At 41.1% G+C, this 25,041-nt stretch overlaps 1 protein-coding gene across 1 annotated transcript in view; it reads right to left on the bottom strand.

Annotated features, from left to right (window-relative positions):
* The window catches only part of LOC147018842 (kinesin-like protein KIF1B), an 87,445-nt gene that overhangs the window by 29,037 nt on the left and 33,367 nt on the right, over positions 1-25,041 (bottom strand). The window contains exons 10-20 of the mRNA XM_085898901.1: positions 20,498-20,616; positions 18,510-18,565; positions 17,938-18,141; positions 17,567-17,675; positions 17,349-17,415; positions 16,897-16,981; positions 6,779-6,884; positions 5,592-5,618; positions 3,940-4,054; positions 3,645-3,778; positions 1,875-1,936 (exon numbers count right to left, since the gene is read on the bottom strand). Of these exons, the coding sequence (XP_085755027.1) occupies positions 1,875-1,936; positions 3,645-3,778; positions 3,940-4,054; positions 5,592-5,618; positions 6,779-6,884; positions 16,897-16,981; positions 17,349-17,415; positions 17,567-17,675; positions 17,938-18,141; positions 18,510-18,565; positions 20,498-20,616 (1,084 nt within the window). The remainder of the gene's footprint in view (positions 1-1,874; positions 1,937-3,644; positions 3,779-3,939; positions 4,055-5,591; positions 5,619-6,778; positions 6,885-16,896; positions 16,982-17,348; positions 17,416-17,566; positions 17,676-17,937; positions 18,142-18,509; positions 18,566-20,497; positions 20,617-25,041) is intronic.

The following is a 25,041-nucleotide window of genomic DNA, read 5'->3' as shown; positions in this document are numbered from 1 at the left end:
TGCTGAGAGAGACTCGGATGAGATTTGTTACCTGCATAGTCCGTGAGCGTCAGTTGCGGCTGTATGGACATGTGGCTCGTTTTCCTGACTCTGATCCTGCTCACCAGATTCTCTCAGCGAGGGAGTCTCATGAGTGGAGGAGGCCAGTGGGTCGACCACGTGCCTCATGGTTGCAACAGGTTGACCATCATCTCAAGGAGATGGGGATGGGCCTGGCATCTGCCTGGGGGATGGCCAGACGGAGGCCCCTGGAGTACCGGCGGAAAGTGGACGCAGCGACGTGCTGTTCTGGCACATGCTCCCATACCTGACCTGACCTTTGTGAATAATAATAAGAAGAATATGAATAGATAGTGATGAAGAATAACACCTGGGGTACTCATGACGGAGAAATAAGGAAAGTGAGGCATTTGAAAATGTTTTAAAATGCTTTTAAAGGAAGAAGAAGTGTTTCATTCCACGAATATTCAATTTGGAGACTGACAAAAGGGAGAGATAAAGAATGAAGTGCAGGAAATACAGCTGAAGAACATTCAGGCAGATTTAGATTATTTTGCAGTGAAAATTATGTTTTTTTGATGCGAGGAGAAGCAATGGGATAACCTCGATGAGGCAAAAAAGACAATAGTTGGGAAAGAAGAAGCAGAATGAGGAACACAGTGTCAAAAGGGAGACAGAATTTACAAGCTGGCTGTCCAAGGAGCAGGCTCTGAGCAACACGAAAACAAATTGACAATACAGCACAACACGGTGTGATTTAACATGGAAATTTTGGATGAAAACACAAACACCAACACTGGGATTAAAATATGCTGCAACAGAAAAACACGATGGATCCGCTTCGGAAAATGTAGCTTTGACGAGTTGAAAGCAGCAACTGCAGATTCAACCGCCATGTGGAGCAGTGGAGCAAACCCTGGACTGGAAATCAAATATAGATTGCTCTTTGTGTTTTACCACCTCTCTGATACTTGCCAGAAACTTCAGGATGCACACATTCTTCCATTAACTCCATCCTGGTTAAACATCCGAAATACAGGTAGACTGAACACCTCAATTATTCTGTTCTTCACTTCTCCAATATGAGGAACCATCTTCCAGAGACAGTTTTATCCCACTCTTCCCTCTCGTCAAGGAGACGGTGTACTACCCTCTGTTGTTATCCCTCATCCTTACGTACAATCTTTACTGCCACTATTAATCCCTCCTAATCCAATCATCATCTTACTTGCAGGTTGTAGCGTTTCCTTCAGTACTCTCTCTCTCTCTCTCTCTCTCTCTCTCTCTCTCTCTCTCTCTCTCTCTCTCTCTCTCTCTCTCTCTCTCTCTCTCTCTCTCTCTCTCTCTCTCTCTCTCTGGTTGTACATATCCTTGCTTATTGTGTCCAGGGGTTGCCCTGCTGCCCTTCCGTCAGTTCATACCCTCTTGTCACATTGCTCTTCCATGAGCCTCAATGTTGCAGAAAAAAAATGAATGATCATCCACAGTATTTGCTTTGGGTTTTGTTTTTTGTTTTTACAGAAATTGAGGTTCATGAAAGAGCTGAATAACAGAAGAGTGATCCGTGATGCTTCTATAGCAATGGGGGCAGAAGGAGTTGTCATACAAGTGAGGACAGAAAAACATGAAAGGAACTAACACAAAGACAGTAGAAGTTGGTACAAATGGACAGAACAAGGGAACCGAGTGGGTTAAGGAAACATGGAAAATATAAACAGGTAAGAAAAGCCGACAAAGAGAGTAAACGTGAAAAAATGTCACTTTACTATAATTACCATACTTTGACACTAACTCAAGTGCCAAAGAGAAACAAATTTGAGACAGTGTGTGAAAAGAAATGGCAGGTAATATGAGGCTCACGCTGAAACACAAACCTGGACTTCCGTTGTCTGCTTGTCTGCAGAGGCTGAGCTCATACAGGCCAGTCACTCGGTTACTGCAGAACACAGAATGTTTATGTTACAAATAAATAATTAATGAAAGATTGCAGAGCAGTAACAATGTAAAAAAGAACTGTCAGATAAGGAAGGAGACAGATTAGAGACCCCTCCCCTACTTTGAAACATAGTTCTTTTGGACACTCATAAGCCCCCGTTGGACTTAGTCCGAAACGGAGACTTATGGATTGCATCTCGTCCGTCCGTCTGTGTGTGCGTCTGTCCGCAGCCATATCTCGGACATGCACGGTCCTATTTTGTTCAAACTTGGCACGAGCGCAGTATATGATGGCGTACAAGTGTACCTCACTGTATTTTGCGATCTGATCAAAGATGGAAGACTGGCAGCCAATTTAGTTGAAAAAACACACCGGTATTGAACACGTCCTCAACCATTTCTCGGACATACATTCACAGATCTTGTTCAAACTTGGCACACAGATCATGAATGATGGCTTACATGTGCACGCCATTTTTTTTCGAGATCAGATCCAACATGGCCTCATGGCGGGCAATTTTGTTACTTCATCATGTCCCCAACTATTTATTATAATTCTTACCTTAAGTGTCTCCTAATTATAAATCCTTCATCAAGCAAATCGGAGAGTTACAAGCAAAATTGTTAAATTATTTTGTCACAACTTAAACTCCTTTCAACAGATGAACTTGGCCACCTTTCACTCACTTTTGAACACCCATTTTCTTAGAAAATTGCATGGTGACCCTCCAATTTTTTTTTATTCTGTTTTTTTTTTCATACCTTTACCATGAAGTATATTTCATGAAATTAAAAAAAATTCTGATTACACGTTTCAATCTCACCCCAACCACCTTTAAGTACAGTTTACAAAAACTGATCAGACAGGATTTTCAACTGAATGATGATTTTCTGTCTACAGTTGTAGAATTTATTTTATACATAAATAAATATTATTAAATGTTATACTGTTTGTGTAATTCTGTATGTCTCCCCCCCAAATATATGAACATTGAATCCGTTCTGTGCGAAATTTGCATTCCCAATCGAAAACATCATACATGTCACGTGACCGACTGTCTTACACAATATAACTACGTGACCCACATCATTAATATTCATGGGCGTATAACCCAAATATATGCAGTCTTCCATGTCACATGACCACTCAACTCAGTTGCACATACACATAAATCTTGTACATATGGGCTAGCTCGCCCTTTTACTCCGTACACCCAAATCACTAAAACCACGGGGGCTATGACATATTATGTCTTTTCCTTCTTGTTCAACCATCCTTTCACATTGCTGCGATCTGTTGTTGTGGAGTATTCTGTAAATGAGTCTCAAACCTCAAACATGATGTTTTCTACCTCTGTTCACACCCAAGCACACCTACTTCCAAATATCTAGTTTTTCCTTCCTGAAAGTTTGCTTCTGTATCCATCTTGCGTCCTCCCCTACCTTTCATTCCTCCCAACACCCACTGTTTATCCAAGTCTCCCTCTATTTTGTCCTTCAACCCTGCTGTTGGTGTTTCCTCCTGTCTCTATTGTTCCTTTTGTTCTGTTGCATCCTGATATGTTTGATGTTCTGGTTGTTACATGAGCCTTGACTTTGTGTCCCCCCCCCCAAAAGCCATCCTGGGGTCTTATTTCACTCTCATTAAAAGTAACTTAATCTAAAAGGCATTTCATAATAAATAAATAAATGCTCAAATGCTTAAATACCAGTCTGGTGATCGATGATAACCGCTGCCGAAGAGGTTTCGTAGAGAACGCGGAGGCATGACCTTGGCATCACGAGAGTAGAACACCATGCAGAAATCTTTGGTAATGACAGCAGGCTGAGAGCAGTTCTCAAGCTGACGGCACAAATAAGGTCGGACTAGATATTTACTTCATATAAATAAAGGTCAAAGATATATTAGAAATTAACGATTAATTGTGAACATATAACCGATGATATTACATGACAACAAATACGATGATAACAACAACCTCAAGAAGTACTATTAGACAATACCTCCAGGTATGTTGAGAGTGTGATGTAGATCTTCTGGCCGTATGGTGTCACACAGTTTAGAAGTGTGGAGTTGTGGAGAGAGCTATCCCACACGGCTTCAAAGCGGAAGAAAGTCCTGCAAAATTTCACGATTTCTTCCGGTAATATGATTTTGTACTCCTCTTTTCCCACTATGAATTCCCAGCACGATATTGAAACCAACAATCCCATTTAAGTGAAGAACAATTATGTTTTCATCCTGCTGTTTGTAATAGCATATAGACGAGCCAAATGGCATGCTCTTCAGCTTAAACTATTTTACATAATATGTTTTGCCTCTCCTCAAAGAGAGCCAATCTTCTTCTTCTTCTTTGGTATGCAGCACAAGGCTGCAGGATAGCATCATTGGCTGAGGGTGCGGCTGTGCGGCTGATTCAAAGCCCTCTGTACGTTTGGGCAAAAATGTGGAATTTGTTCAGGATGCCAGTGATAGCTTGCTTACTATTCATGAAGGACACTGTGGGATCTTTTAATGTCTCCAAATTCATGTCAGCAGACAGGACACCCAGTTTAATGTCCATCAGAAGGACGGCATACACAATGATGAGTCACCCCATCTGTGAAACACCGGGATGACAGTTTATAGCTTGGTCGAGATTCAAACCCAGGCTAAACAGCCGAGAGGCAAGTTTGCGTACCTCTAGGCCACCCTCCTAGAAGAAAGCTAATGAACCACATTTCCTCCAAAAATATGTCGCTCTCAAGTCTCAGCACAATCTTCGGTGACTATGTGGCTGTTTCAAAGGCACTACTTCCTGTTGGTTTGCTGGTGAAAGCAAGAAGAAAACTTTTTGTAGCTAAAAGTGTCTGCAGTGGCTCATTTTATTTTCAGTGTGGCAGTCCATTATCTGGAAGACTGCATAATTTAATCAGAGAGCATGTCAATGGCTGACTATAATACAAGCTACAATTGTTAACATCCTTGGGTAACCATGAATGTGATACAGTATTTTTTTTTATATAGCACATACTCCTAAAAACAAATTCAGCTCCAGAAGACTATTTTTGTTCTATGGTCACTTCTTTTCAGCAGAAGAGCCGGTCACTAAAAGCACATTTTAAAATTAAACAGATTGGATTGGCCTGTTTAGCATATCCATTGGAACAGACAGCTCAGAATGCTGGGAACCAAAGTTAAAATCCCACATTCCATTTAAAGAACTCTGATGTTTTCTAATGTGTCTGTCCTGTGCAAGGCTGCAAGTGATTTTTGTACAAGCTTCATGAAGAGACTTAGATCAGTGAAATCAATCAATCAATAAGTTTTTAAAAATAAAATGAGAAAAATGTGGTCATCGTTTTAGAAAATGCCTCAATAGAATCAATCAAATAGCTTGAAAAATCGAACATCTATGAAGACAAACGAACAAACAAACACATAAATCAGGGAAAAGGATTAATGGTTTTGAAAAGGAGAAAAAAAAAAGATTTTTGAGGATTTCAGATCGATCTTGAGACCCTCTTGCCCCTCCCCATGTTATATGATTTATCTCAATAAGGAAATGAGTAAATCATCGTGGATTGGTGCAAGTAAGGGTAATTTATAATACAATTCACGAAGGAAAAATTAGGATTGAATAGTTAGCAAACACAGAGTACACAAAGATGTATACCTAGGCAAATCCAAATCAAAACACAGCCTGTGAACAAAAAATGAAAACAAAGTGTTAAAATAACATCGAGATTTCAACAGAATGAATGATCAGCATTTCCACATGAAAGGTGGTGGCATCAACATAGAGGAATACCCTAAAACGCATACACACAAGGAAAAAAATTTCAAGACAGATATCCATGGTAGAAGGATATTTCAACTCGGTAGAGCGTATACCTCTGCCAGGCTGAACAGGTAACGTTTTGTATCCCACTGATAGGCCGGATCTGAATCCGGACCTGAGCCAAAATCGAATCGTCTTGTTCTTGTCGCCTACCCAACTCATCCACCTAGTTTTGTCATAACTCGTCCACAACTTTTTGAAATATTGTGCATCGTTTTGGCCCCATATCTTAATGGTGAAGAATCACTTTAAATATTAAATAATTCTCGTATCTGGATCTGGATTCATATCGTCACCAAAATCGAATCAATTCGTATTCGTCACACACCCAACCTGTTCACCAAGTTTTGTCCGAATCCCGTCCATAATCTTTTGAGATATCGTGATATATATATATATATATATATATATATATATATATATATATATATATATATATATATATATATAAATATATATATATATATATATATATATATATATATAATCGTTAAAGGATGTAAGATATATAAGGAACAAAAATGTGCATTGCTGTCCTTGGCTGGTCACCTACATACACCAAAATTTTTAGAACGATTGCTTGAAAACTGTGGACAAAAATGGTGTGACAAACAGACAAACAAACAGACACTACAGACAAACATACTTGGCAAAATTATTTCACCAATTAATAACCAGACATATTAGCCTCACGGTATAAAACTTCATGGTTCCATCTTTTCAATTTAATCATAGTCCTTTATCCTCAGAACATCACGCCCTCCTTTGGCGATTAATCAAGTTGTAATGGGAAATATAGATTTGTGATCCGGTGAAGTGTTGTGGAGGTATGTTGCTTCATATTGGGGTTATGTTTAAAAGTTTGGAGTTCAATATTTACTATCGCTCCCAGAGATTCAAAACTGAAGGCCTGGAATGACGGCCATACATGAAAACAAATGAGTAGCAGTAGTGATTGTGCAACAAGCATGAGAAACAACACAGAGATACATTATTGAGTTCGCTGGAGGTGCAGCTCTGACCGGTCATCCCCAGTTGGAGAGATGTAGCGTGACGAGAGAATGTTGAGCGACAGGATACTCGGATCTGTACAGCCATCATTGACTTCAGGAGTGGTTCGAATACGACCTGAAAGTAGGAATGAAAACGGAATGCTTGCAAAATGCATGCATATCACAACGCAACATTTCCTCATGGCCTTTGAGTATAACAGATATAGAGAAAGAATAAAAAGAATCATAAAAAAGTTATGGAGAGAGAAGACCAGAGCAGCGGAGAAGAGGAAGAACGTTTTTTTATTGTGATAAACCACGAGTGTAAGTCCTCTCCAATGCTATTCTAGTTTTGGAAGAATAAATAAAAAAATGAAAAAGGTAAAAGAGGAAGAGGTGGGGGTGGGAGACAGAGTGAGGAGGACTTTATGGGTCAGGGAAGAAAGAAAACAAGCTCCAATGAGCTAAGATCCTCGTCCTCTTAATGATGACGTCATAAAAACGAATATGACGTCATTGTGATGTATCAGGTTTGCGATAAATTATCTGTGCTAATGCCCGGCTTGATTCCCGCAAACAAAATTCAAACAGCTTGCCGAGTTTCGGAGATAATGATATAGGCGATTTCCATTAGCGGCAATATTATGACGTCAACTTTTTTTCTAGGAAGAATTTCCAAAATCGGAGATGGTTACTGCCTGCGCATGGGCTTTCTGCATATACATGGCAAGTTTCACGAAGATCCGATGAAAACTCTGGGTTGTGAAACAAAAAATGTCAAAAAATAGGAATGACGTCACAGTGATACATCATATGTGCGGTAATTCATCTCTGCTAATGCCCTGTTTTATTCCCACAAACAGAATTCAAAAAGCTTGCCTAGTTTCGGATATAATTTTTTAGGCGATTTCCATTAGCGGAGATATTTTGACATCATAACTTTTTTTTCTAGGAGAAATTTTCAAAATCGGAGATGGTTACTGTCTGCGCAGGGAATTTTTACATATATACGCCAAGTTTCAGGAAGTTTCGATGAAAACTGTTGGCTGTGAAACAAAAAAGTCCACAAGAACAACAACGTGAGTAAGACTGAGAGATCATCCTATCCACGAGGATCTAAAAAAAGAAGAAAGATGGCAAGAGAGCAGTTGAAAGAGAGAAGGAAAGAGTGACATATTGAACATATTTGATTGGGTGCATTGGGGGGATAGTGAAAAAGTATTACCTTTTGCATATGTCATTTTTAGATGGCCTAACAGTTTGCTGAGCAGTCGACTAGTTGATCTTTTAATTCTGATTCCGACAGGCCATCCTAATATCGTAGGAGATTTGTGAGGTAATCATAATACATAGTGAGGCTTTTGCTGAGCTGGATCTCAGGATGGTAAGGTTGGATGATGCAAATAAATAAACGTTTTTCATCAATGTGGAGTTAAAAAAAAACAACACAATAATGATTGCTGGGGGATTTGTAATTAGGTTGTGGTGGACAGCGATCGTCACCATTTTTTCTTGAAACATATTCTGTATGATGTGTCATACAAAGTAATATTGTAATAAATCCACAGCATTAAAAAAAATGAAATGAAATGAAATGAAACCAGAGATTCTCATTAATTTTCACCCTGTTCATAGGTTAGTCTTCAACATGTGAAGATAACAATTGGATGTCACAGTTACTGCCATTTCAGTGTTCGTGTCTTCAAAAAAAAGGGACCGTAGATGCGTGACAAACTCAATCAACACCAGACGGTGACTTTTGGACAGTGAAGTGATTCTTCTTCATGTTCTTATGGCTTTTCCAATCCCCCAATTCTGCAAATCATCCCATTTTTGGTGGGTGTGGGTGTATATATGCCTGGTGTTCGCTTAATGGTTAGGGTGATGAGCTTGGGATCCTAAGATCCTGAGTTCAAAGCCCCCTTGGCTGTTGAATTTATACCAGGTAGGGTTGACTCTGCTTGTCATCCTTCCGAGGTCGGCAAAATGAGTGCCAGCTTGCTAGTATTCTGTGTCGGAGAGGCGACCCGTCGATGATTGTGCCCATTAGCCAAGGAGACTGCTGAGGCAGCACCAATGCTCTGCACATGGTATGGTCCCAATGGATGGATGCATGGGTGTACATCCAAACGTTATTGAGTTTTACACTTACAGGGGGTTGGGGGGATGTTTCCAGAGCTGTTATGTAATGACCTTTTTTGTTCCATATTAAAACGAGCTGTCAAAAGACTCTTTCGACGTTTCTGGGTGAGCTTTCCCGTAACCTTGAATGAAGTTCTTATGGAGCATTTCTCTATTAGCCATGGCTTTGCCAATTGATCTCACTGGAAGCTGGTCGACGGAAGAAGAAAAAAAGTGACGCCACCACCCCGAGAAGAGGAAGAAGAGGATGCAACAGAAAATAGGTTGTCCATCTCAATATATATAAAACCAAAATGTTTGTTTGATTGTGACCTTACTGCTTTGAGTTCCCAAAGTTAATTCACGATGAAACTTTCTACGATCAGATTTTCAACCACGATGCACCTAAATTGGTGGTTTGGTAAAGGTGTCATGAGGAGGTCATTTGGCCCATTATTGCAGTGTTACACTCCAGAGGTAATTTATTTACTACAGCTTCACTCCTTTACACCCTGTATGGCCAGAAGACCCCATTCGACCCTTTAATATCCATTTCGACCCTTTTGAAACGTATAGACCGTCTTTGACCCTTTCGACACTTTTCAGAACTTTTAAGACCCTTTGGACAATTTCAGACCATTTGGACACTTCACACCGCTTTTGTTCTTTCATCCTGAGATCCATTTAGACATTTTGTCCCATTTATGACCCTTAAAACATTTTAGACCCCTTTTTGACCTTTTAAGACCCTTAGCCCACTTTAGACCCCTCCACACACTCTAGAAAATCCAAAAAAAATCCACCGAAAATCGATTCTGATGACCTTTTTTGTGCACCATTCACGTCGCATCACAAATTGCGATGATGAATCGAAACTGATATCCCAAAGTGAAACTGATACTACTGATCTATGGATCATCGAATGGGAAACCAGAATGAAATACCAAATGGAAATTGCCAAAAGCAAAGCTATGGGGAGTATAGAGAGAGAGGGGGCAGGTTGGGGACTGAAAAAGCGATGTGGAGAGGGATAGGTGCCTGGAGGTGGTTGGCATGGAAAGAACTTTGATGATCTTTCTTCAGGCGGTAGGCCCAAAACGTGCCTAAATTTGTTTCCTAACCGAGCTTTCATCATATCACCCTCACTCCGAAGCAGTACTACAGAGTTACAATAAGCATGGATTGGAAATCTTCGCTGGTGGAATGGAACGAGGTCGCCAAGGTTACCAGCTCCACCTACTGCGACAGCTGCACACTGAATACTTACACTGAATTCCCATTTCTAGCAATACACCCTCATTTGAGGTGAGACGTCGAAGAGCCCATGAGTGACGTGTACCCTGCTAGTTTGGTTATAATCCCCATAAATTAAAAAAAATTCCTTAATGATCAAAGTACAGGAAACCCTCCAATATCACGGGGATTAGATTCCTGGAAAATACCACAATAGTTGAAACCATGATCGTGGAAACCAAGCACCAATGGGAAAGTGGGGGTTCGGTTCCTGGGCTTCGAGAAAATATCGAGGAAGATCGAAACACATTACAATTGAGGCGAATGAGGTTTTAAGGCTAATGAAGGTTTACAATAACACAGAAATAAACACATTACCATTGAAATAAACACATATATATATATATATATATATATATATATATATATATATATATATATATATATATATATATATATATATATATATATATATATATATATATATATATAGATGTATGTCATGTTAACATTGAAATAACCATGTAAATAAAATATATACAATGTAAATTAAACAAAAACACACCACATTTACCTTTTAAATTTATTACAACACAGCGAGGTGTGTGATGGGAAACATGTAACGTACTCGCATTGTACTCTGCCGTAAATAGAAAACACAAGACTGATCTCGGGATGATGCTCTTCGAGGGGGGGTGGGGGGAGGGGAAGGGTGAGCTGGGAAACGTGAGTGGGGAAGGGTGAGTGGAGGAAAGGTGAGTGGGGTAGGGGTGAGCAGGGAAGGGGTGAGTGAGAAAGGTGATTCAGCAAACAGAAAAGCAGCAATGGCTTTACGACAAAGGCGCCTGCAGCATTACCACAACTCACAATGAAGAAGGGTAACAGGATCCTTAAATCACCTTACCTTGAACCACGATCTTCTCTGCTTGGGGACCAAGGTACAAGATGACATCTTCCGTCTCATCGGTGTTAAAAACCAGTTCCGTTATTAATCCCTTCACTTCGATTTGTTTCATGAGCTGTGCATGAGAATGTGTTTGAGAATGGGGGTTCGAATCCGGGAGTCGGAAATTAAGTGTTTGACAACAACATTTGAATGCAGAGTTGGAAAATGAACGTTTGGGAATTAGGTTTGAAGGATTATGAAGGTTTAGGTCAGCAAAATAAGTACCAACTTGCTGGTATCCTGTGTCGGAGTGGCGACACGTCCAGTATTGTGTCCAAAAGCCAAGGAGACTGCTGAGGCAGCACCAATGCACTGCACAGAGTATGGTCCCAATGGATGGATGGATGGAAGGTTTTGGAATGAGGAAGAGTATAATGGGGAAGTTTCTCCCTGTAATCACTGACGCCATAATGGCAGACTGTTGAGATACTGCATTTTCTCGTCGAACCAACCTACGTATGTAACAACTCGATATTTTCGCCCAACGTCATTATATTAACTTTCTCTGCCTATTGGCATAACTAACTTTGTCCATCACTTCACATTTGAGCTCATTCAAAACGGTGCTCGAGAAACACCACAAGGCTCATCATGGAAGGTAATCCTTCATGCACGGTATGCAAACGATGACTCATCTCATCTCAAAAACCGCGATTGGTCGAAATGAAATCCTGCGATAACGGAATCGGAACACAATTGGTTGCCCACGGTTGGTAGAAACCCGCGACAGTGGAAACCCGTGATATTGGCGGGTTTCCTGCACATAATATATAATTAACAATCATCACTCTTTAGGGTAAAAAGTCTCACTCATTTCACATCATTATCTTGCCAAAACTTCGTTTTTGCAAGATCTGTTACTTGGTAAGTTTTTTTGTTTGTTTGTCTGTAATCATTGGATTTTTTCACCTTTATATCACTCTGTAGAGCACAATTCTCATCTGAAACTCTTGTGGGTACACATATCGTAGTATTATTACAATACCCTTCAGCACACATAAAGGTCAAGGTCAAGGTCAAAGGTCAAGGTCACTTTGGGTAAATCATGGAGGTCGACGAAACCCTTATTTTTTGAGTAATTTTAATCGAATCATCTCCAAACTTTATGGGAATGTAGTATATGGTCTGGCGCTCAGCTGATTAGTTTTTGGTGGCGATTGGCCTTGACCTTCATGGTTAGCGCCTGAGGTCAAACATATTTGACCCCAAGGTCAAATTTTCAAGTTTTAGGAACCATATCGTGTAGTACCTCAAATTGAACACCTCGATGAGTGCTTTCTAGATATGTCAAGCTTGAGACATTATGACGTCATTTGGTGACGTTATGAGGCAAACGCATATTTTTCATGGTTACTCTGTAGAACGATTCTCATCGGAATCTCTCGTAGGCAGGTATTCCTCAAGGAGTCGCTCCTGGTGGATAGCAGCTCTATTCACCTCAGTGTGACCTTAAAGAAGTCACATGTGGTCACCTTTTGGCAAGATACGGGTCACCCTGAGGGTGACATTGGTTTTTCATTCTGTTCCTTTCACTCATTGCCTCTTTTTGATTGCATTGGTTGGTTTTCTCAAAATTGTGATTTTCAGCAATTCTTATTCTTATTTTGCATGCAGCACAAGGCTGCAGGGTAGCATCATTGGCTGATGGTATGGCTGTGCCGCTGATGCAATGCCCTCAGTAGGTAAGGGCAAGAATTTGGAATTTCGCCATGGTTCCAGCAATTGCTCACCAAATCTTTGTGAAGGACACTACTTCTTCTACCACTATAACTAATACTACTATCACTACTCCACATACCCAGCTAAGGAGCATAGCGACAAACTTATTGGGTTGATCCTTTTGCACTATGTGTCCTTAGGACAAGAGGAACGTGAAGTTTTGGCAGGAATTTTGGAGTTTTGGGCAATGGTGCCACAATTGCTGGCCGACAACTCGCAAAGAACACTATGAGATATTTAACATCCATCAACTAATGCCGGCAGATGGGATCCCCAGTTTAACGTCCATACGAGGGAAGGCACAAACATTGATGAATCACCCCGCCTGTGATACAACGGGATGACAGTTTATACTTGGGCTGAGATTAAAACCCAGGCTCGACAGCTTAGTGGCGAGTGTACATAGCATCTTGTCAGCCCAGCATGACCTCAGCCAGACATATTCACATAACAATTGGTTAATCCCAAGGATGTGACAGGGAAACGAAGGGAAATTGTTATTTTGAATTAAAAATATCCTATATAAATAGAGTAAAATCTCATCTCCAAAAAATCATTTTAAAAGAAAATATTATATATAAATGATATCAAACAAATACCAAACCAAAGAGTGGAGAAAATCAGAAGCCTGGTCGAAAAGGGGAAACATAATGAATGTGAAAAATATCAAATAAATCTTATTGAAGCAATAACTAAATTAACTAGACTGGCACTCGGTGGAGTGCATACCTCCACCAGGCTGAACAGTTTACGTTTTGTATTCCATTGCAAGGACGGATTTGGACCGAACTGAAGCAAAATCGAATCAGCTTGTTATTGTCACCTAACCAAGTCAGCCACCTATTTTTGTCATAACCCGTCCATAACTTTTTGAAATATGCTATACAGTACTATATTGGTTTTGCCCTATCTCTCAATGATGAAGAATCACTTTAAAAATTATAGTAGTCGGATCCGGATCTTCACCAAAATATATTGAGTTTGTCCTTGTCACACACCCAACCTGTCCACACAATTTTATCCGGATATGTCTGCAACTTTTTGAGATATCCTGTACACAAACAGACAGACAGAAAGGGGTGAAAACATAACCTCCTTCACCTTCGATGGTGGAGGTAATTAAAAAATTATCGTATCCAGATCTGGATTTGGATCTTCACCAAAATGAAATCAATTGGTCCTTGCAACATGCCCAACCTGTCCACGAAGTTTCGTCCGAATCCGTCCACAACTTTTTTATATATCGTGCTATATATTGGTTTCACCCACTCTCTCAATGGTGAATAATCACTTAAAAAATTATCAGATCTGGTTCCGGATCTTCATCAAAATTGAATCAATTCTTCCTTGTCACACACCCAACGTGTCCACCAAGTTTCATCCGAATCCGTTCACAACTTTTTGAGATATCGTGCTATATATTAGTTTAGCCCCATCTCTCAATGGTGAAGAATCACAAAAAAATTATCAGATCCGGATGAGGATTCGGATCTTCACCAAAATTGAATTAATTCTTCCTTTTCACACACCCAACATGTCCACAAAGTTTTGACTGAATCCGTTATTGTTGTTCGGTTACCAAGGTTCTTGTAGCGCGCTCGCCAAGTGGCTTAAGCACTCAAGCAAGCACTCCGTTTGAAATTGTTGATAAGGAACGGCTGACTTGGAAAGTGCTAAGTCTACAGGTTGGACCGTCTCACGACAAGCAGTCAAGACCTATCCAATGGTGGAGTCATGATATCATGTCGAACCTCACTACTTCCTGAAAGCACAGACATCTCACACTCTCCTCTACTCGAAGTTAAGGTTATTACAGTAACCACACGTTCTAATCGAAGGATATGTGTTGTCTGCCATCATCCACGTGGATCTCTAGGTATTTTGAAGATTGGCAAATAACCCTGTAACACGTGGTGGAATTATCGACGATTCACGGTCCGGTAAGGGACCCGTACCTGTCGGAGTTTTCCGAAAGGTACGATCTAGATTCCGGGTGTTCGGTAGAGTCGACCCTACCGCTCCATCTAGCGGTCGTGCTTGCAGCCGATACCCGGTCCGCAACAATATTACCATTTATGTATCACAACAAATTTATGTTAAAAAAACATGTTTCAGAAATATAGATACAGTGGCCTGCAAAAGTATTCACCACCCTCTAAAGTTTTTACATTTTGATGCCACCTGAGCTTATTTCATGATGTTTTCAAATCAAACTTAATAATATAGAGTCTTCCACAAACTACTCCAAAGTGATAAAGCTTAAAAATGCAGATAAAATGTGAATAAGTTAGATTGATGGTGAAAATGATTCTCAGTTGCATAAATATTCAAACCTTTTACCTAATTAAACCTATAAATTTTACCATAAATCACTTCAGGAGCAAATGATTTGTTTGAAAGGTTACAAAATAAGTGTAATAGGTATCACCTGTATGTAATCAGTGGTTTAACTTAAAATTAAGCTTCCCCACTTCTCTAAGGAGTTTTAAGGTGCAACTCACTTGGTCAACTAACAAGGCATAAATGGTGGAGAAGCACCGTGCCGGAGAGGGTAATAAGAAGATTTCAAAGTCACTCATTATCCCTTTAAGTACGGTGAAATCCATCATCAATAAGTGGAAGAGGTATCATACCACCCAGACGCTACCCCGATCAAGTCGCCCACAGAAACTCAGCAGCTTGGCAAGCAGGAAACTGGTTTGGGATGTCACTGTAAATCCAACAACGACTTTGAAAGATCTGCAAGGCTCTATGTCCGAGATGGGAGTCTGTGTTCAGCAATTATCAATATCCCGTTCCCTTCACAGAGCTCGCCTCTATGGACAGGTGGAAAGAAATAAGCTGTTACTGAAAAACACGCATCTAAAAGCTCATATGGAATTTGCGAAAAAGCATCCTAATGATACTGCAGGCAGGTGGAGAAACGTTTTGTGGTCAAATGAGACAAAAATTGAACTTTTTGGTCTAAATTCAAAGCATTATATCTGGTGCAAGCTTAACACTGCACATCACCCAGTCAACACCATCCTTCCTGTCAAGCAAGGTGGTGGCTCCACCATGTTATGGGGCTGCTTTTCATCAGTAGGTACTGATTATCATGTAAAGAAGCAAGCTTGTCAGGATAGAAGGACCAATGGACGGTACAAAGTATAGGAGAATCCTTGATGAAAACCTGCTTGAGTCAGCCTTGAATCTGAAACTGGGTCGGAGATTCACATTTCATAAGGACAATGATCCGAAGCACAAAGCTAAAGCCACACTGGAGTGGCTGAATAAGAATAAAATAGATGCTCTTAAGTGGCCCACTCAAAGTCCTGACTTGAACCAAATCAAACATTTATGGCGAGACTTGAAGATTGTAGTTCATCGACGATCCCATTCAAAGTTGGCAGAACTGGAGCAATTTGCATGTGAAGAATGGTGTCAAACTTGGCTTCGACCAAGTACTGACCTCAGGGGCTGAATACTTTTGGAACCAGTGAATTTTGATTTGTTAAATTTTTTTAAGGGATTCCTGACATGTAACATCCCCTTACTCATTATGTAGAACCGTGTTATTTGTGTCTTAATAATACAGTAGAACCTCATTTATCCAAACATCCAAATAATGGAAGACCCATTATCCAGAAAAAAAAAATCATGGGAAATCTCTTCGGCAACTTTGCTGCAATGTACAGTAAATGTCATAAATAAAGATGTGCTGTGCGATGTTACATTCCCCATTATTTGTAATACCTGTAAAAAAAAAATCAGAAGAAGAAGAGGCAATTGGGTCACAGGCAATATAAAGAAATTTGAAATTTATTCCCAACCATAATACCAAGAAAATCTCAGCATTATCAAATAAATGGTCTATCCAGTATATACTTACATTGTGTTGTTCAAAAATAAAAAGCTGTTGCCATGTTTCAAAAGATTGTGAGTATTTCATTCGTAGAATGTTGTAAATGCCTCACCAACCAACATACCTGACTCCGTGTCTCGATTTTAAATGACCAAGGTATTATTCTGTCCCCGGTTTTTCACTTTAATGGACAAACTGTGTAATTATTGCATCCTAAAACCCCAGTTTCCACCAGGCAAAATTAAGTGTGTTGTCGATACAATTCCCAAGAAAATACAAACTTACCTAAAACAAGCTCTCGCACCTCCTTCCATTGTACTTCACTGTCTGTTTCGTGTATAATTGTAACAGCGATTCGCCGTTGGATTCCCTGAGCAAAATAACAATTCAAAAAAAAAAATCAATGCAATCGTCATCATGATTTGAGAGGGGAAACGTGATTTCAGCAGGACAATGACACAAAGATGTAAAGTGGAAAAAAAAAAACAATATGCGTCAGATCTAATGATCACATTATTAAATAAGACTTCTGTTTCACGTTCAACTGTTGTTCACATTTCCCAATGCACAATATACCTTCTAAACAATTAAAATATCCATTATGATGTCTGCTTACAACAATCAAAGTAGGGCCAAGCAGGAATAAGTGCTTTTTCACCTGTCCCTACAAGTATTAATTTGAGACAACAAGGGGCTGGGAGAAGAGGGTGCCATATGCATGGCCACTGGTGCCAGACCTGATGCAGGAGAAAAATTCCATGACATGGCATTCCACTACTGTGGTCCACCACTGCGGCAATGTACCTGCACAGATCAAGAGATGAGAAAGCAAGTTTTGTAACAGCCAAGCTCATATAATAAATAACTTATTGATCTCTCACTACAAGGTCAAGAAGCATTTCAACCTTCGTAGAGGAGATGAAAAAAAAATGCAAAAGAATGATGGGTAGCTTACTCTCCTGTGGGCTCCAGCTCACAGATCTCAAACCAAACGAGGAGTTCATCCTTGTGATGACACTGGCCTGTGTTGGGTTTGCTCACGGCATTCAGCTTTGTTGCTGGCACTGGGAAAAGATGTTTGAAGTTCGGCACACGGTGGACTATGACACCAACAAATGACACATGCACTGCCGCACTTACAAGTGAAAGTTGCTCATAAACATCCCACATACTGTACAAACAGTTGAGAAAAGTTAAAGCACATCAGGCAAAGTCTGCCTTCAAAGAGATAACAAGCCTTATGCTACAGTGAGATTGGCAAAGACTTTATACCACTTACTGGGACATAATTTAAAAGCTGAGTACTAGCCTTTTAAGGACACTGACCGTGATGCTTTGAAATCTTAAGGATGGGTGCATCTAGTTCAGGTTCAAAAACACAGTGAGGTCCTCTCTGTTCCTTGGGGCCTAGCAGAAGTGTGGAGACCATGGAGATGCCACTCACGGCATGAGGCGACACCGCATCAAGCATGCAGGAGTTAAGGTAGTCAGCAAGCAGAGATTTTATAAGCTCTAGTTTTTGATTGCAATCTGAGTCATGTACACAAGATAAGGGGCAAGAAAGAGGCAAGCAAAGCAGAGACAGGCATGAGAAATAAATCAATGGAGGCAGCTACAATGCAAAACAAATGATAAAAGCACAAAATAAGAGTTAAGAAGAATATCAGGTTTTTTAGTCAAAAGCAAATTAAGAATAAATCAAAAGCTAAGAAAAAGGAGAAATGTAAAAGCAACAAAAATATGTTGCTCAAAATGAAAAAGTGTGATGGAAATATGAGCTTCTGCATGAGATAGAAATCTACCAAATGTAAAGTCAGCCTATCAAGTGACGACAGATACTTTGGATGTTAAAATCTACAGCGGCGAGCGACAACTATTTCTGACCACTGATATCTTACCTGGTTTAGAAAGTGGCATGGCAGGTGGGAAATTTCTTCTTGATGGGGGTAAAGGGCTGCAAAACACAAAGCATAATTCATGATCACGAGTTCCTATTGTGGGCAACTACATACGATGATCGAGGAATATTTATTACATATTGCAAATATGGCGGCATTATTGCCCTCACCGCTGCCCTCTCACGTATGCTCCGATAGATTCCCCTTCCATCTCTTTACCCCCATCTCCTCACATCTTCTCAATACTCTTTTCCCCCATCTCCTTACATCTCCTCAACACTTATTTCTCTTCTCTGCCCACGTCTTGAAACTTTTTTCTCTCTCCTATCATCTTTCCTTCTCATCCTCTTCTAAATTTTAATTTTCTCAATTTATTCTCGACCCCATACTTCCCTCTACCTCTTAGTGTGCATGTACTTAACTAGAAGGCCCTAATATTAATACCCCATTATATTTTTGACAATATAAAAACGTCTCAAAAATCAACGGTGCATCCAGACAGACATAAGTATCCATCCATCCATCGGGACCATACTCTGTGCAGAGCGCGTTGGTGCTGCCTAAGCAGTCTCCTTGGCTAATGGACACAACCCTGGACGGGTCACCACTCCAACACAGGATACCAATAAGCTGGCACTCATTTTTGCTAACCTCAGAAGGGTGACAGGCAGAGTCAACCCCACCTGGTAATAATCCAACAGCCAAGTGGGATTTTGAACTCAGGATCCTAGGATTCCAAGCCCACGACCCTAACCATTAAGCCAACACCAGGCATAGATATAAGTATCCAATTAAATTATCTGGGCACCCACTGGATGAGGTGCAGTCCCTGGAACTCCTTGTTTTCACTATCTGTCATGACCTTCACCAAGCTAGCATCAAAGGTTAGTCGCCATGTGGGTATTCTCTGCAGAGCTAAGGCATTTGTGAACTGCACGAAGCTCATAACGGTGTACGAGGCTTTAATATGGAACCCCATGGAGTATGGCTGCCCACTCCAGGCTGATGCTACCCACATTGCTCATCTTGAGTTGGTTAAAAACAAGGCTTTACCACACCATTGGGATCTCAAGACAAACAGCAGATTCCTTGGGACTGTCACCCTGCTACAGGTGACAAGTTGATGGGCTCTTCATTTTACATCAGCTTACATCTGGCCTTGCTTCTCCTGCCCTCTCCTACTTCTGCTCTCCCAAATCCACCCTAAGTTGTACCCATTATTCAAGAAACCCTCAACTACTCACCTTCCCAAGGTCCAGGCTGGTTACCCATCCACATTCATTTGTCCTCTTATTCTCCCAATTGTGGAATCGCCTCCCTGTGTCCGTTGCCTTGCCCTCCTCACTTCAGTCTTTCAAATGTGCTGCACATCACTACCTCATGCACATCCACTATTTTTCAACACATGTTTATTCTTTCCCATTGTGTTTCTCTGAGGGCTATATTTTTGACAATAGCAGGAGACAAGAGGGGTGGACCCGTTTTTGTAATTGTCCTCCTTTCCTCTTGATGGATGTCCACCCCCCTCCCCCCACCTCAATGCACTTTGGTAGTCTCACCGCCCTTTGTTATTTAGCTCTTCCATGAGCCGAGACCACTGCGTTAAAATAATGCAGTAATTTTTAGACAATCATCATACACGAGAAGATTAGCTCCACATTAAACTTAGAGCTTCACAGCCACCATTTGCTGGACCTTCGGGAAATAAAAACGAAGTGGCAGGATGGTTTAACGTGAAGTCTTTTGTGTTTTGACAATGCTACAGAAAAGTTATTTTTTAAAGGGAAGTATTATTTTTGATGTAACCTCACATCATTCAGAGATAATTTCCTCATTTACAAAATTTACCGTCCCAAATTTGAGCTTGGTATCGTTACTCAAAGGACAATCCAAAAGGAGTGTTAAGGCTGCAAATCTACCATGACCAAGCTGTTAATAAATTCAAACAAGACTTTAAACACAATCAATTAGTTACTCCAAAAACCAACCTGTTCACGTCCACACATTGGTTGTGTGTAGGATGCTGTTGATAATGTCCAAACACCTCAAACACAATGGGTCGAGTCTTGATGTATTTCACAAATGACCTGGTCACTTCCACCGCAATCTGCAATGAAATTATGCAGAAGCCTTTGAGCACCCATGTCCCCTTTCAAGTGCCACAGTCACAACTGGAAGGGCACTCGGTGGAGCGTATACCTCCACCACGCAATACCTGATCCACGAGAACATATCAGACCCAATACATTGTTGAAATTTCATGCGATACAATACTATGTCGTTTTTGGCGCTGTCTCTCAATGGTGAAGAATCACTAATAAAATTAAATAAACCTCGTATTCAGATCCAGATTTGGACCTTCAACAAAATCTAATCAATTTGTCCATTTTACACATCCAACCTATCCACCAAGTTTCATCCCAATCCGTCCACAAATTTTTGAGATATCGTGCTATATATTCGTTTTGTCCTATCTCTCAATGGTGAAGAATCATTTAAAAAATTATCAGATCCACATCTTCAACAAAATTTAATCAATTCTTCCTTGTCACACACCCAACGTGTTCACCAAGTTTCATCCGAATCCGTCCACAACTTTTTGAGATATCGTGCTATATATAGTTTTTGGCCCTATCTCTCAATAGTGGAGAATCACTTTAAAAATTCGAGTCATCAGATCCATAGTTGAGGCTCGTGGAAGAGCTAGTACTAGTACACTGAACAGATCAGGATGTAACAGGTCAAAAGGAACAACAGAGAGAAAGGGGGTGGGGGGGGAGAAACACCAACAGCAGAGTTGAAGGTCAAGGTAGAGGCAGACTTTTTATATACAATGTCGAGGCTCATGTCATAGTTAACATACAGAACGTATAAAAAGGGGAGCAGGAGACAAGAGGGGTGGGAGCGGGAAGCACAAAACGGTGTGGAACAGAGACATTAGGACATCATGGAAGGGAGATGGATGAGGCAGGGTACACGGAGTAATAAAGATGGACACGACAGGGACTTTCAGGTCCTTGCACAACAGGGGATTTCAGGAAGGAAAGCAGGGGATTTGAAGGAGGTGGGTTTGGGGTGGATTAACGGGGGTAGAAAAGATCGTGGTTTTGGATGGGGGAAGATAAGAGATGATGGTGAACAGCTGTTTTGAAGACCTGGAGGGAAGAGTGGGATGGAAGAGAGTGTGAGAGTTTGTTCCAAAGACAGGAAAAAAGAGGAATGAAAGAATGAAGTTGTGTAGTGATTCTTGATTTTTGTAGTTTTACCAGAAGGGGGGTGTTGGCGGACCTTGCGCACCCTGCAGAAATACATATTGGGGGGGGGGGGAGACAGATCGCAGTCAGAGTGGGAGGGGGTTAATGAGGCTGGAGAGGAGATGGTAGAAGACAGAAAGACCACCGACCTGCCTGCGGTGAGAGAGTGAGAGACCCAAAGACTCAGCCTCATCACGGGAGATGCCAATTCCCTTAAATGCCTTGGTTTCCACAGTGTGAAGCAGAGAAAGGTGAGAAGCGGGAGTACCAGCCCAGAGGGGAGAGCAGTCCTCCATCAGGCTGTGGATGCAAGCTTTGTATGTGGTCAGGAGTTCAGGTGTGCCAAGGAAGGACTTTGCACGATGGATGATACCCAGTCAGTGACTGGCTTTGGAAGCCAGCTTGGAAATGTGGCTTTCCAAGGAAAGATCATGGTGGATAGTAAGGCCCAGAAGCTTGACAAACAATGGGTGTGGGGTGAAATGGGAGGAGGGAAGGGGGTGGGAGGCAGGAGAGGAAGCATGGGGTGGACAAGATGGATACAGAAGGAAAAGTCTCAGGAGGGAAAACTGGAAATTTGTAAGGAGAAATTAGAATGAGGTGGGGGGAACAAGGGTAGAAAAGATCATGGTTTTGGATTGGGGACGATCTGAGATGGTGGTGAACAGCTGTCTTGAAGACCTGAAGGGAAGAATGAGATTGAAGAGGATGTGGAAATTGGTTCCCCAGGTGGGGAAAAAGAGAACAAATGAGTGGAGGTGAGCAGTCATCCTGGATTTTTTTAGTTTCACCAGAAGGGGGTTGATGGTGGACCATGTGTGCCTTGCAGAAACTTGGGGGTGACAAAGCACCGAAAGAGTAGTGGGTGCAAGATTAGGAAGGAGGCGGTAAAAGACAGAGAGACCAACAACCTGTCTGCGATGGCGAAGTCATTGGCCCATAGACTCCGCTTCATCACGGGAGATTCCAATAATCTTGAAGACCTTGGTTTCCACAGTGTCATGCTGAGCAAGTGCTCCATCAAGCTGCAGATGAAAGCCTTGAAGGTGGATAGAAGTTCAGGTGTGCCAAAGAAGGACTTTGTATGACGGAGGATGCCCAAACAGTGCCTGGTTTTGGAGGCCAACTTTGAAATGTAGTTTGTTCAAGACAGGTCATGGCTGATAGTGAGAACAAGGTGTTTGAATGACAGAACTTCCACAAGAGGATTGTTTCGACAGCAGATGAGGGGTTTTCTAGATGGTCCTTTTGGAGCGAGATACTGAGAGTGTGAAATGTGTCAGGATTGAAAGACTTATTCCAAGTGTTTAAACAGCTCATGATTTTGTCAAGGTCTGCAGAGAGTGAAGAGGCAGCAGCCTGCCTGTCTGAAGGATGTCATGTCAGAGGCTGGAGTGATCAGCAAATAGATAAAGGGGGTTTTCCAGAGAGGCAGAGAGATCATTGATGAAGATCAGGAATAAGACTGGGTCCAGAATACTGCCTTGGGGCATTCCAACCTTGAAATGGAGAGGAGATGAAAGGATTCCATTGAGTGCCACATGTTTGCTGAGAGTAGAGGAAGACAGTGAGCCATGTATGGGGTTGGCCTCGTATGCAATCGGCAGACAGTTTGGAGAGCAAGGCAGGATGCCAAACTGTATCAAAAGCATGAGATATGTTCAGAAAGACAGCCCTGAACTCATATCTGACATCGAGGGCCTCCATCCATTGTTGGGTGAGTAGAAGCAGTATGTCCAAGGTGGAGTGACCTGGTCTGAAATCGAATTGGTGATCTGAGATGAGGTTGTTGGAGAAAAGGAAGTATTTCATGTCAACTGTGATGATGGATTACATCTTGCTGATGATTGAAGGTGAACTGATAGGTCTGTAGTTAAGGGGATCAGTTTTTGCACCCAATCTTATGTAGTGCCGTGATATTGGCAGAGTTCCAAGCAGATGGAAGATGACCTAGCGCAAATAACAGAGTGAAAAGGGCAGAGAGGGGAAGTGCAAGAGGAGCAGAGAAGGTTTTTAGGACACGTGAGTTGATGCCGTCTGGTCCAGTTGAAGAATTAGAGTTGAGGGTTGAAAAAACACTTCTCTACCTTCTCAGGTGTAAAAGACACAGAATTCAGGAGCAGTTGGGTATAACAGGGAAGGAAGAGGGAGAGGTTGGGGACATAAGATTTGTAAGCAAATGTGAAATTGAGGCATTCAGCCTTTTCATGAGTGGAGTTGGTTGCTTGCCATTTGAAGAGAGGGAAGAGATAGAAGGGGAGCATACTCCAGAGACAGACTTAACAAGGCACCACCAGGTTTAAGAAGAGGGAGACAATTTTGAAAGTTCATGCTTGAGGTTGGACAGATGTTGCTTTCTGGCTCTCCTGAGAGTGTACACACACTTGTTGCAGACTTTTGGAATGATTTGAGATTGCCTTTGGTTGGATTAGCCTTCCAGGGGGAGAAGAAAGTTGTTTTGGAACAACTGCCTTACCACAGGATTCAGTGTACCATGGGCGCGAAGAAGCTGGATAGAATAATTCAAGACAAAAAGGGATGAATGAGAGGGGGAGAGAGGGGAGAGGGGGAGATTTTCTGTGGAAGAATTCCCAGGATGAGTTAACATCAGGGGCAGTAGATATGGGAGACCGGTCCTGAAGAGAGAGATGGCTGCTTGCAGTCCCTGCCAATCTGCTTGAGTGAAATGCCAGACTTGCCGGCATTGAGGCAACTCTCTGAGAATAGCCAAAAAGATGTTCACACTCACAAGCATATGATCAGATGAATCAATTGGAGCAGAGGAAGAGCAGGAGACATTTGTGGGAAGGTTTGTCACCACCAAATCCAGATAGGAGGATTTGCCATTGGGAGGAATCCAAGTTGGAAAGTTCACACATTGACTCGAGTCAATTTGCAGCAAGCAAAACAATATTTTGCCATATTTTTAGTCTATTTTTGGTATTTCAGTGCTATTTTAAAACTTTTTTTTTTTTGAAATAGCAAAAAGATAGGTTTCCTTTCCTATTTTTTTTTACTAGTTTGGAGATTTCGGTGGTTGCAGTGCTATTTGTTTCACTGTTTTTTCACTATTTGTTTTGTTCAAAAACTGCAGATTTAAAATAAATTTTTTCTCCTATTTATTTCATATTTTTTCTGCTTAAAACTGGCTATTTAAAATCTATTTTCACCTATTTTTTCTATTTATTTTGTTCTAAAAGTGGCTATTTAAATATATTTCACCTATTTTTTTTCTATTTATTTTTGTTCTAAAAGTGGCTATTTAAATATATTTTTCC

Source organism: Eptatretus burgeri, chromosome 10 (assembly GCF_056783735.1).
Source record: "Eptatretus burgeri isolate ZD-2024b chromosome 10, Ebu_testis_v1, whole genome shotgun sequence".
NCBI lineage: Eukaryota > Metazoa > Chordata > Myxini > Myxiniformes > Myxinidae > Eptatretus > Eptatretus burgeri.
Note: the sequence above shows the minus strand (reverse complement) of the source record. Positions and strands in the feature narration are given on the sequence as shown.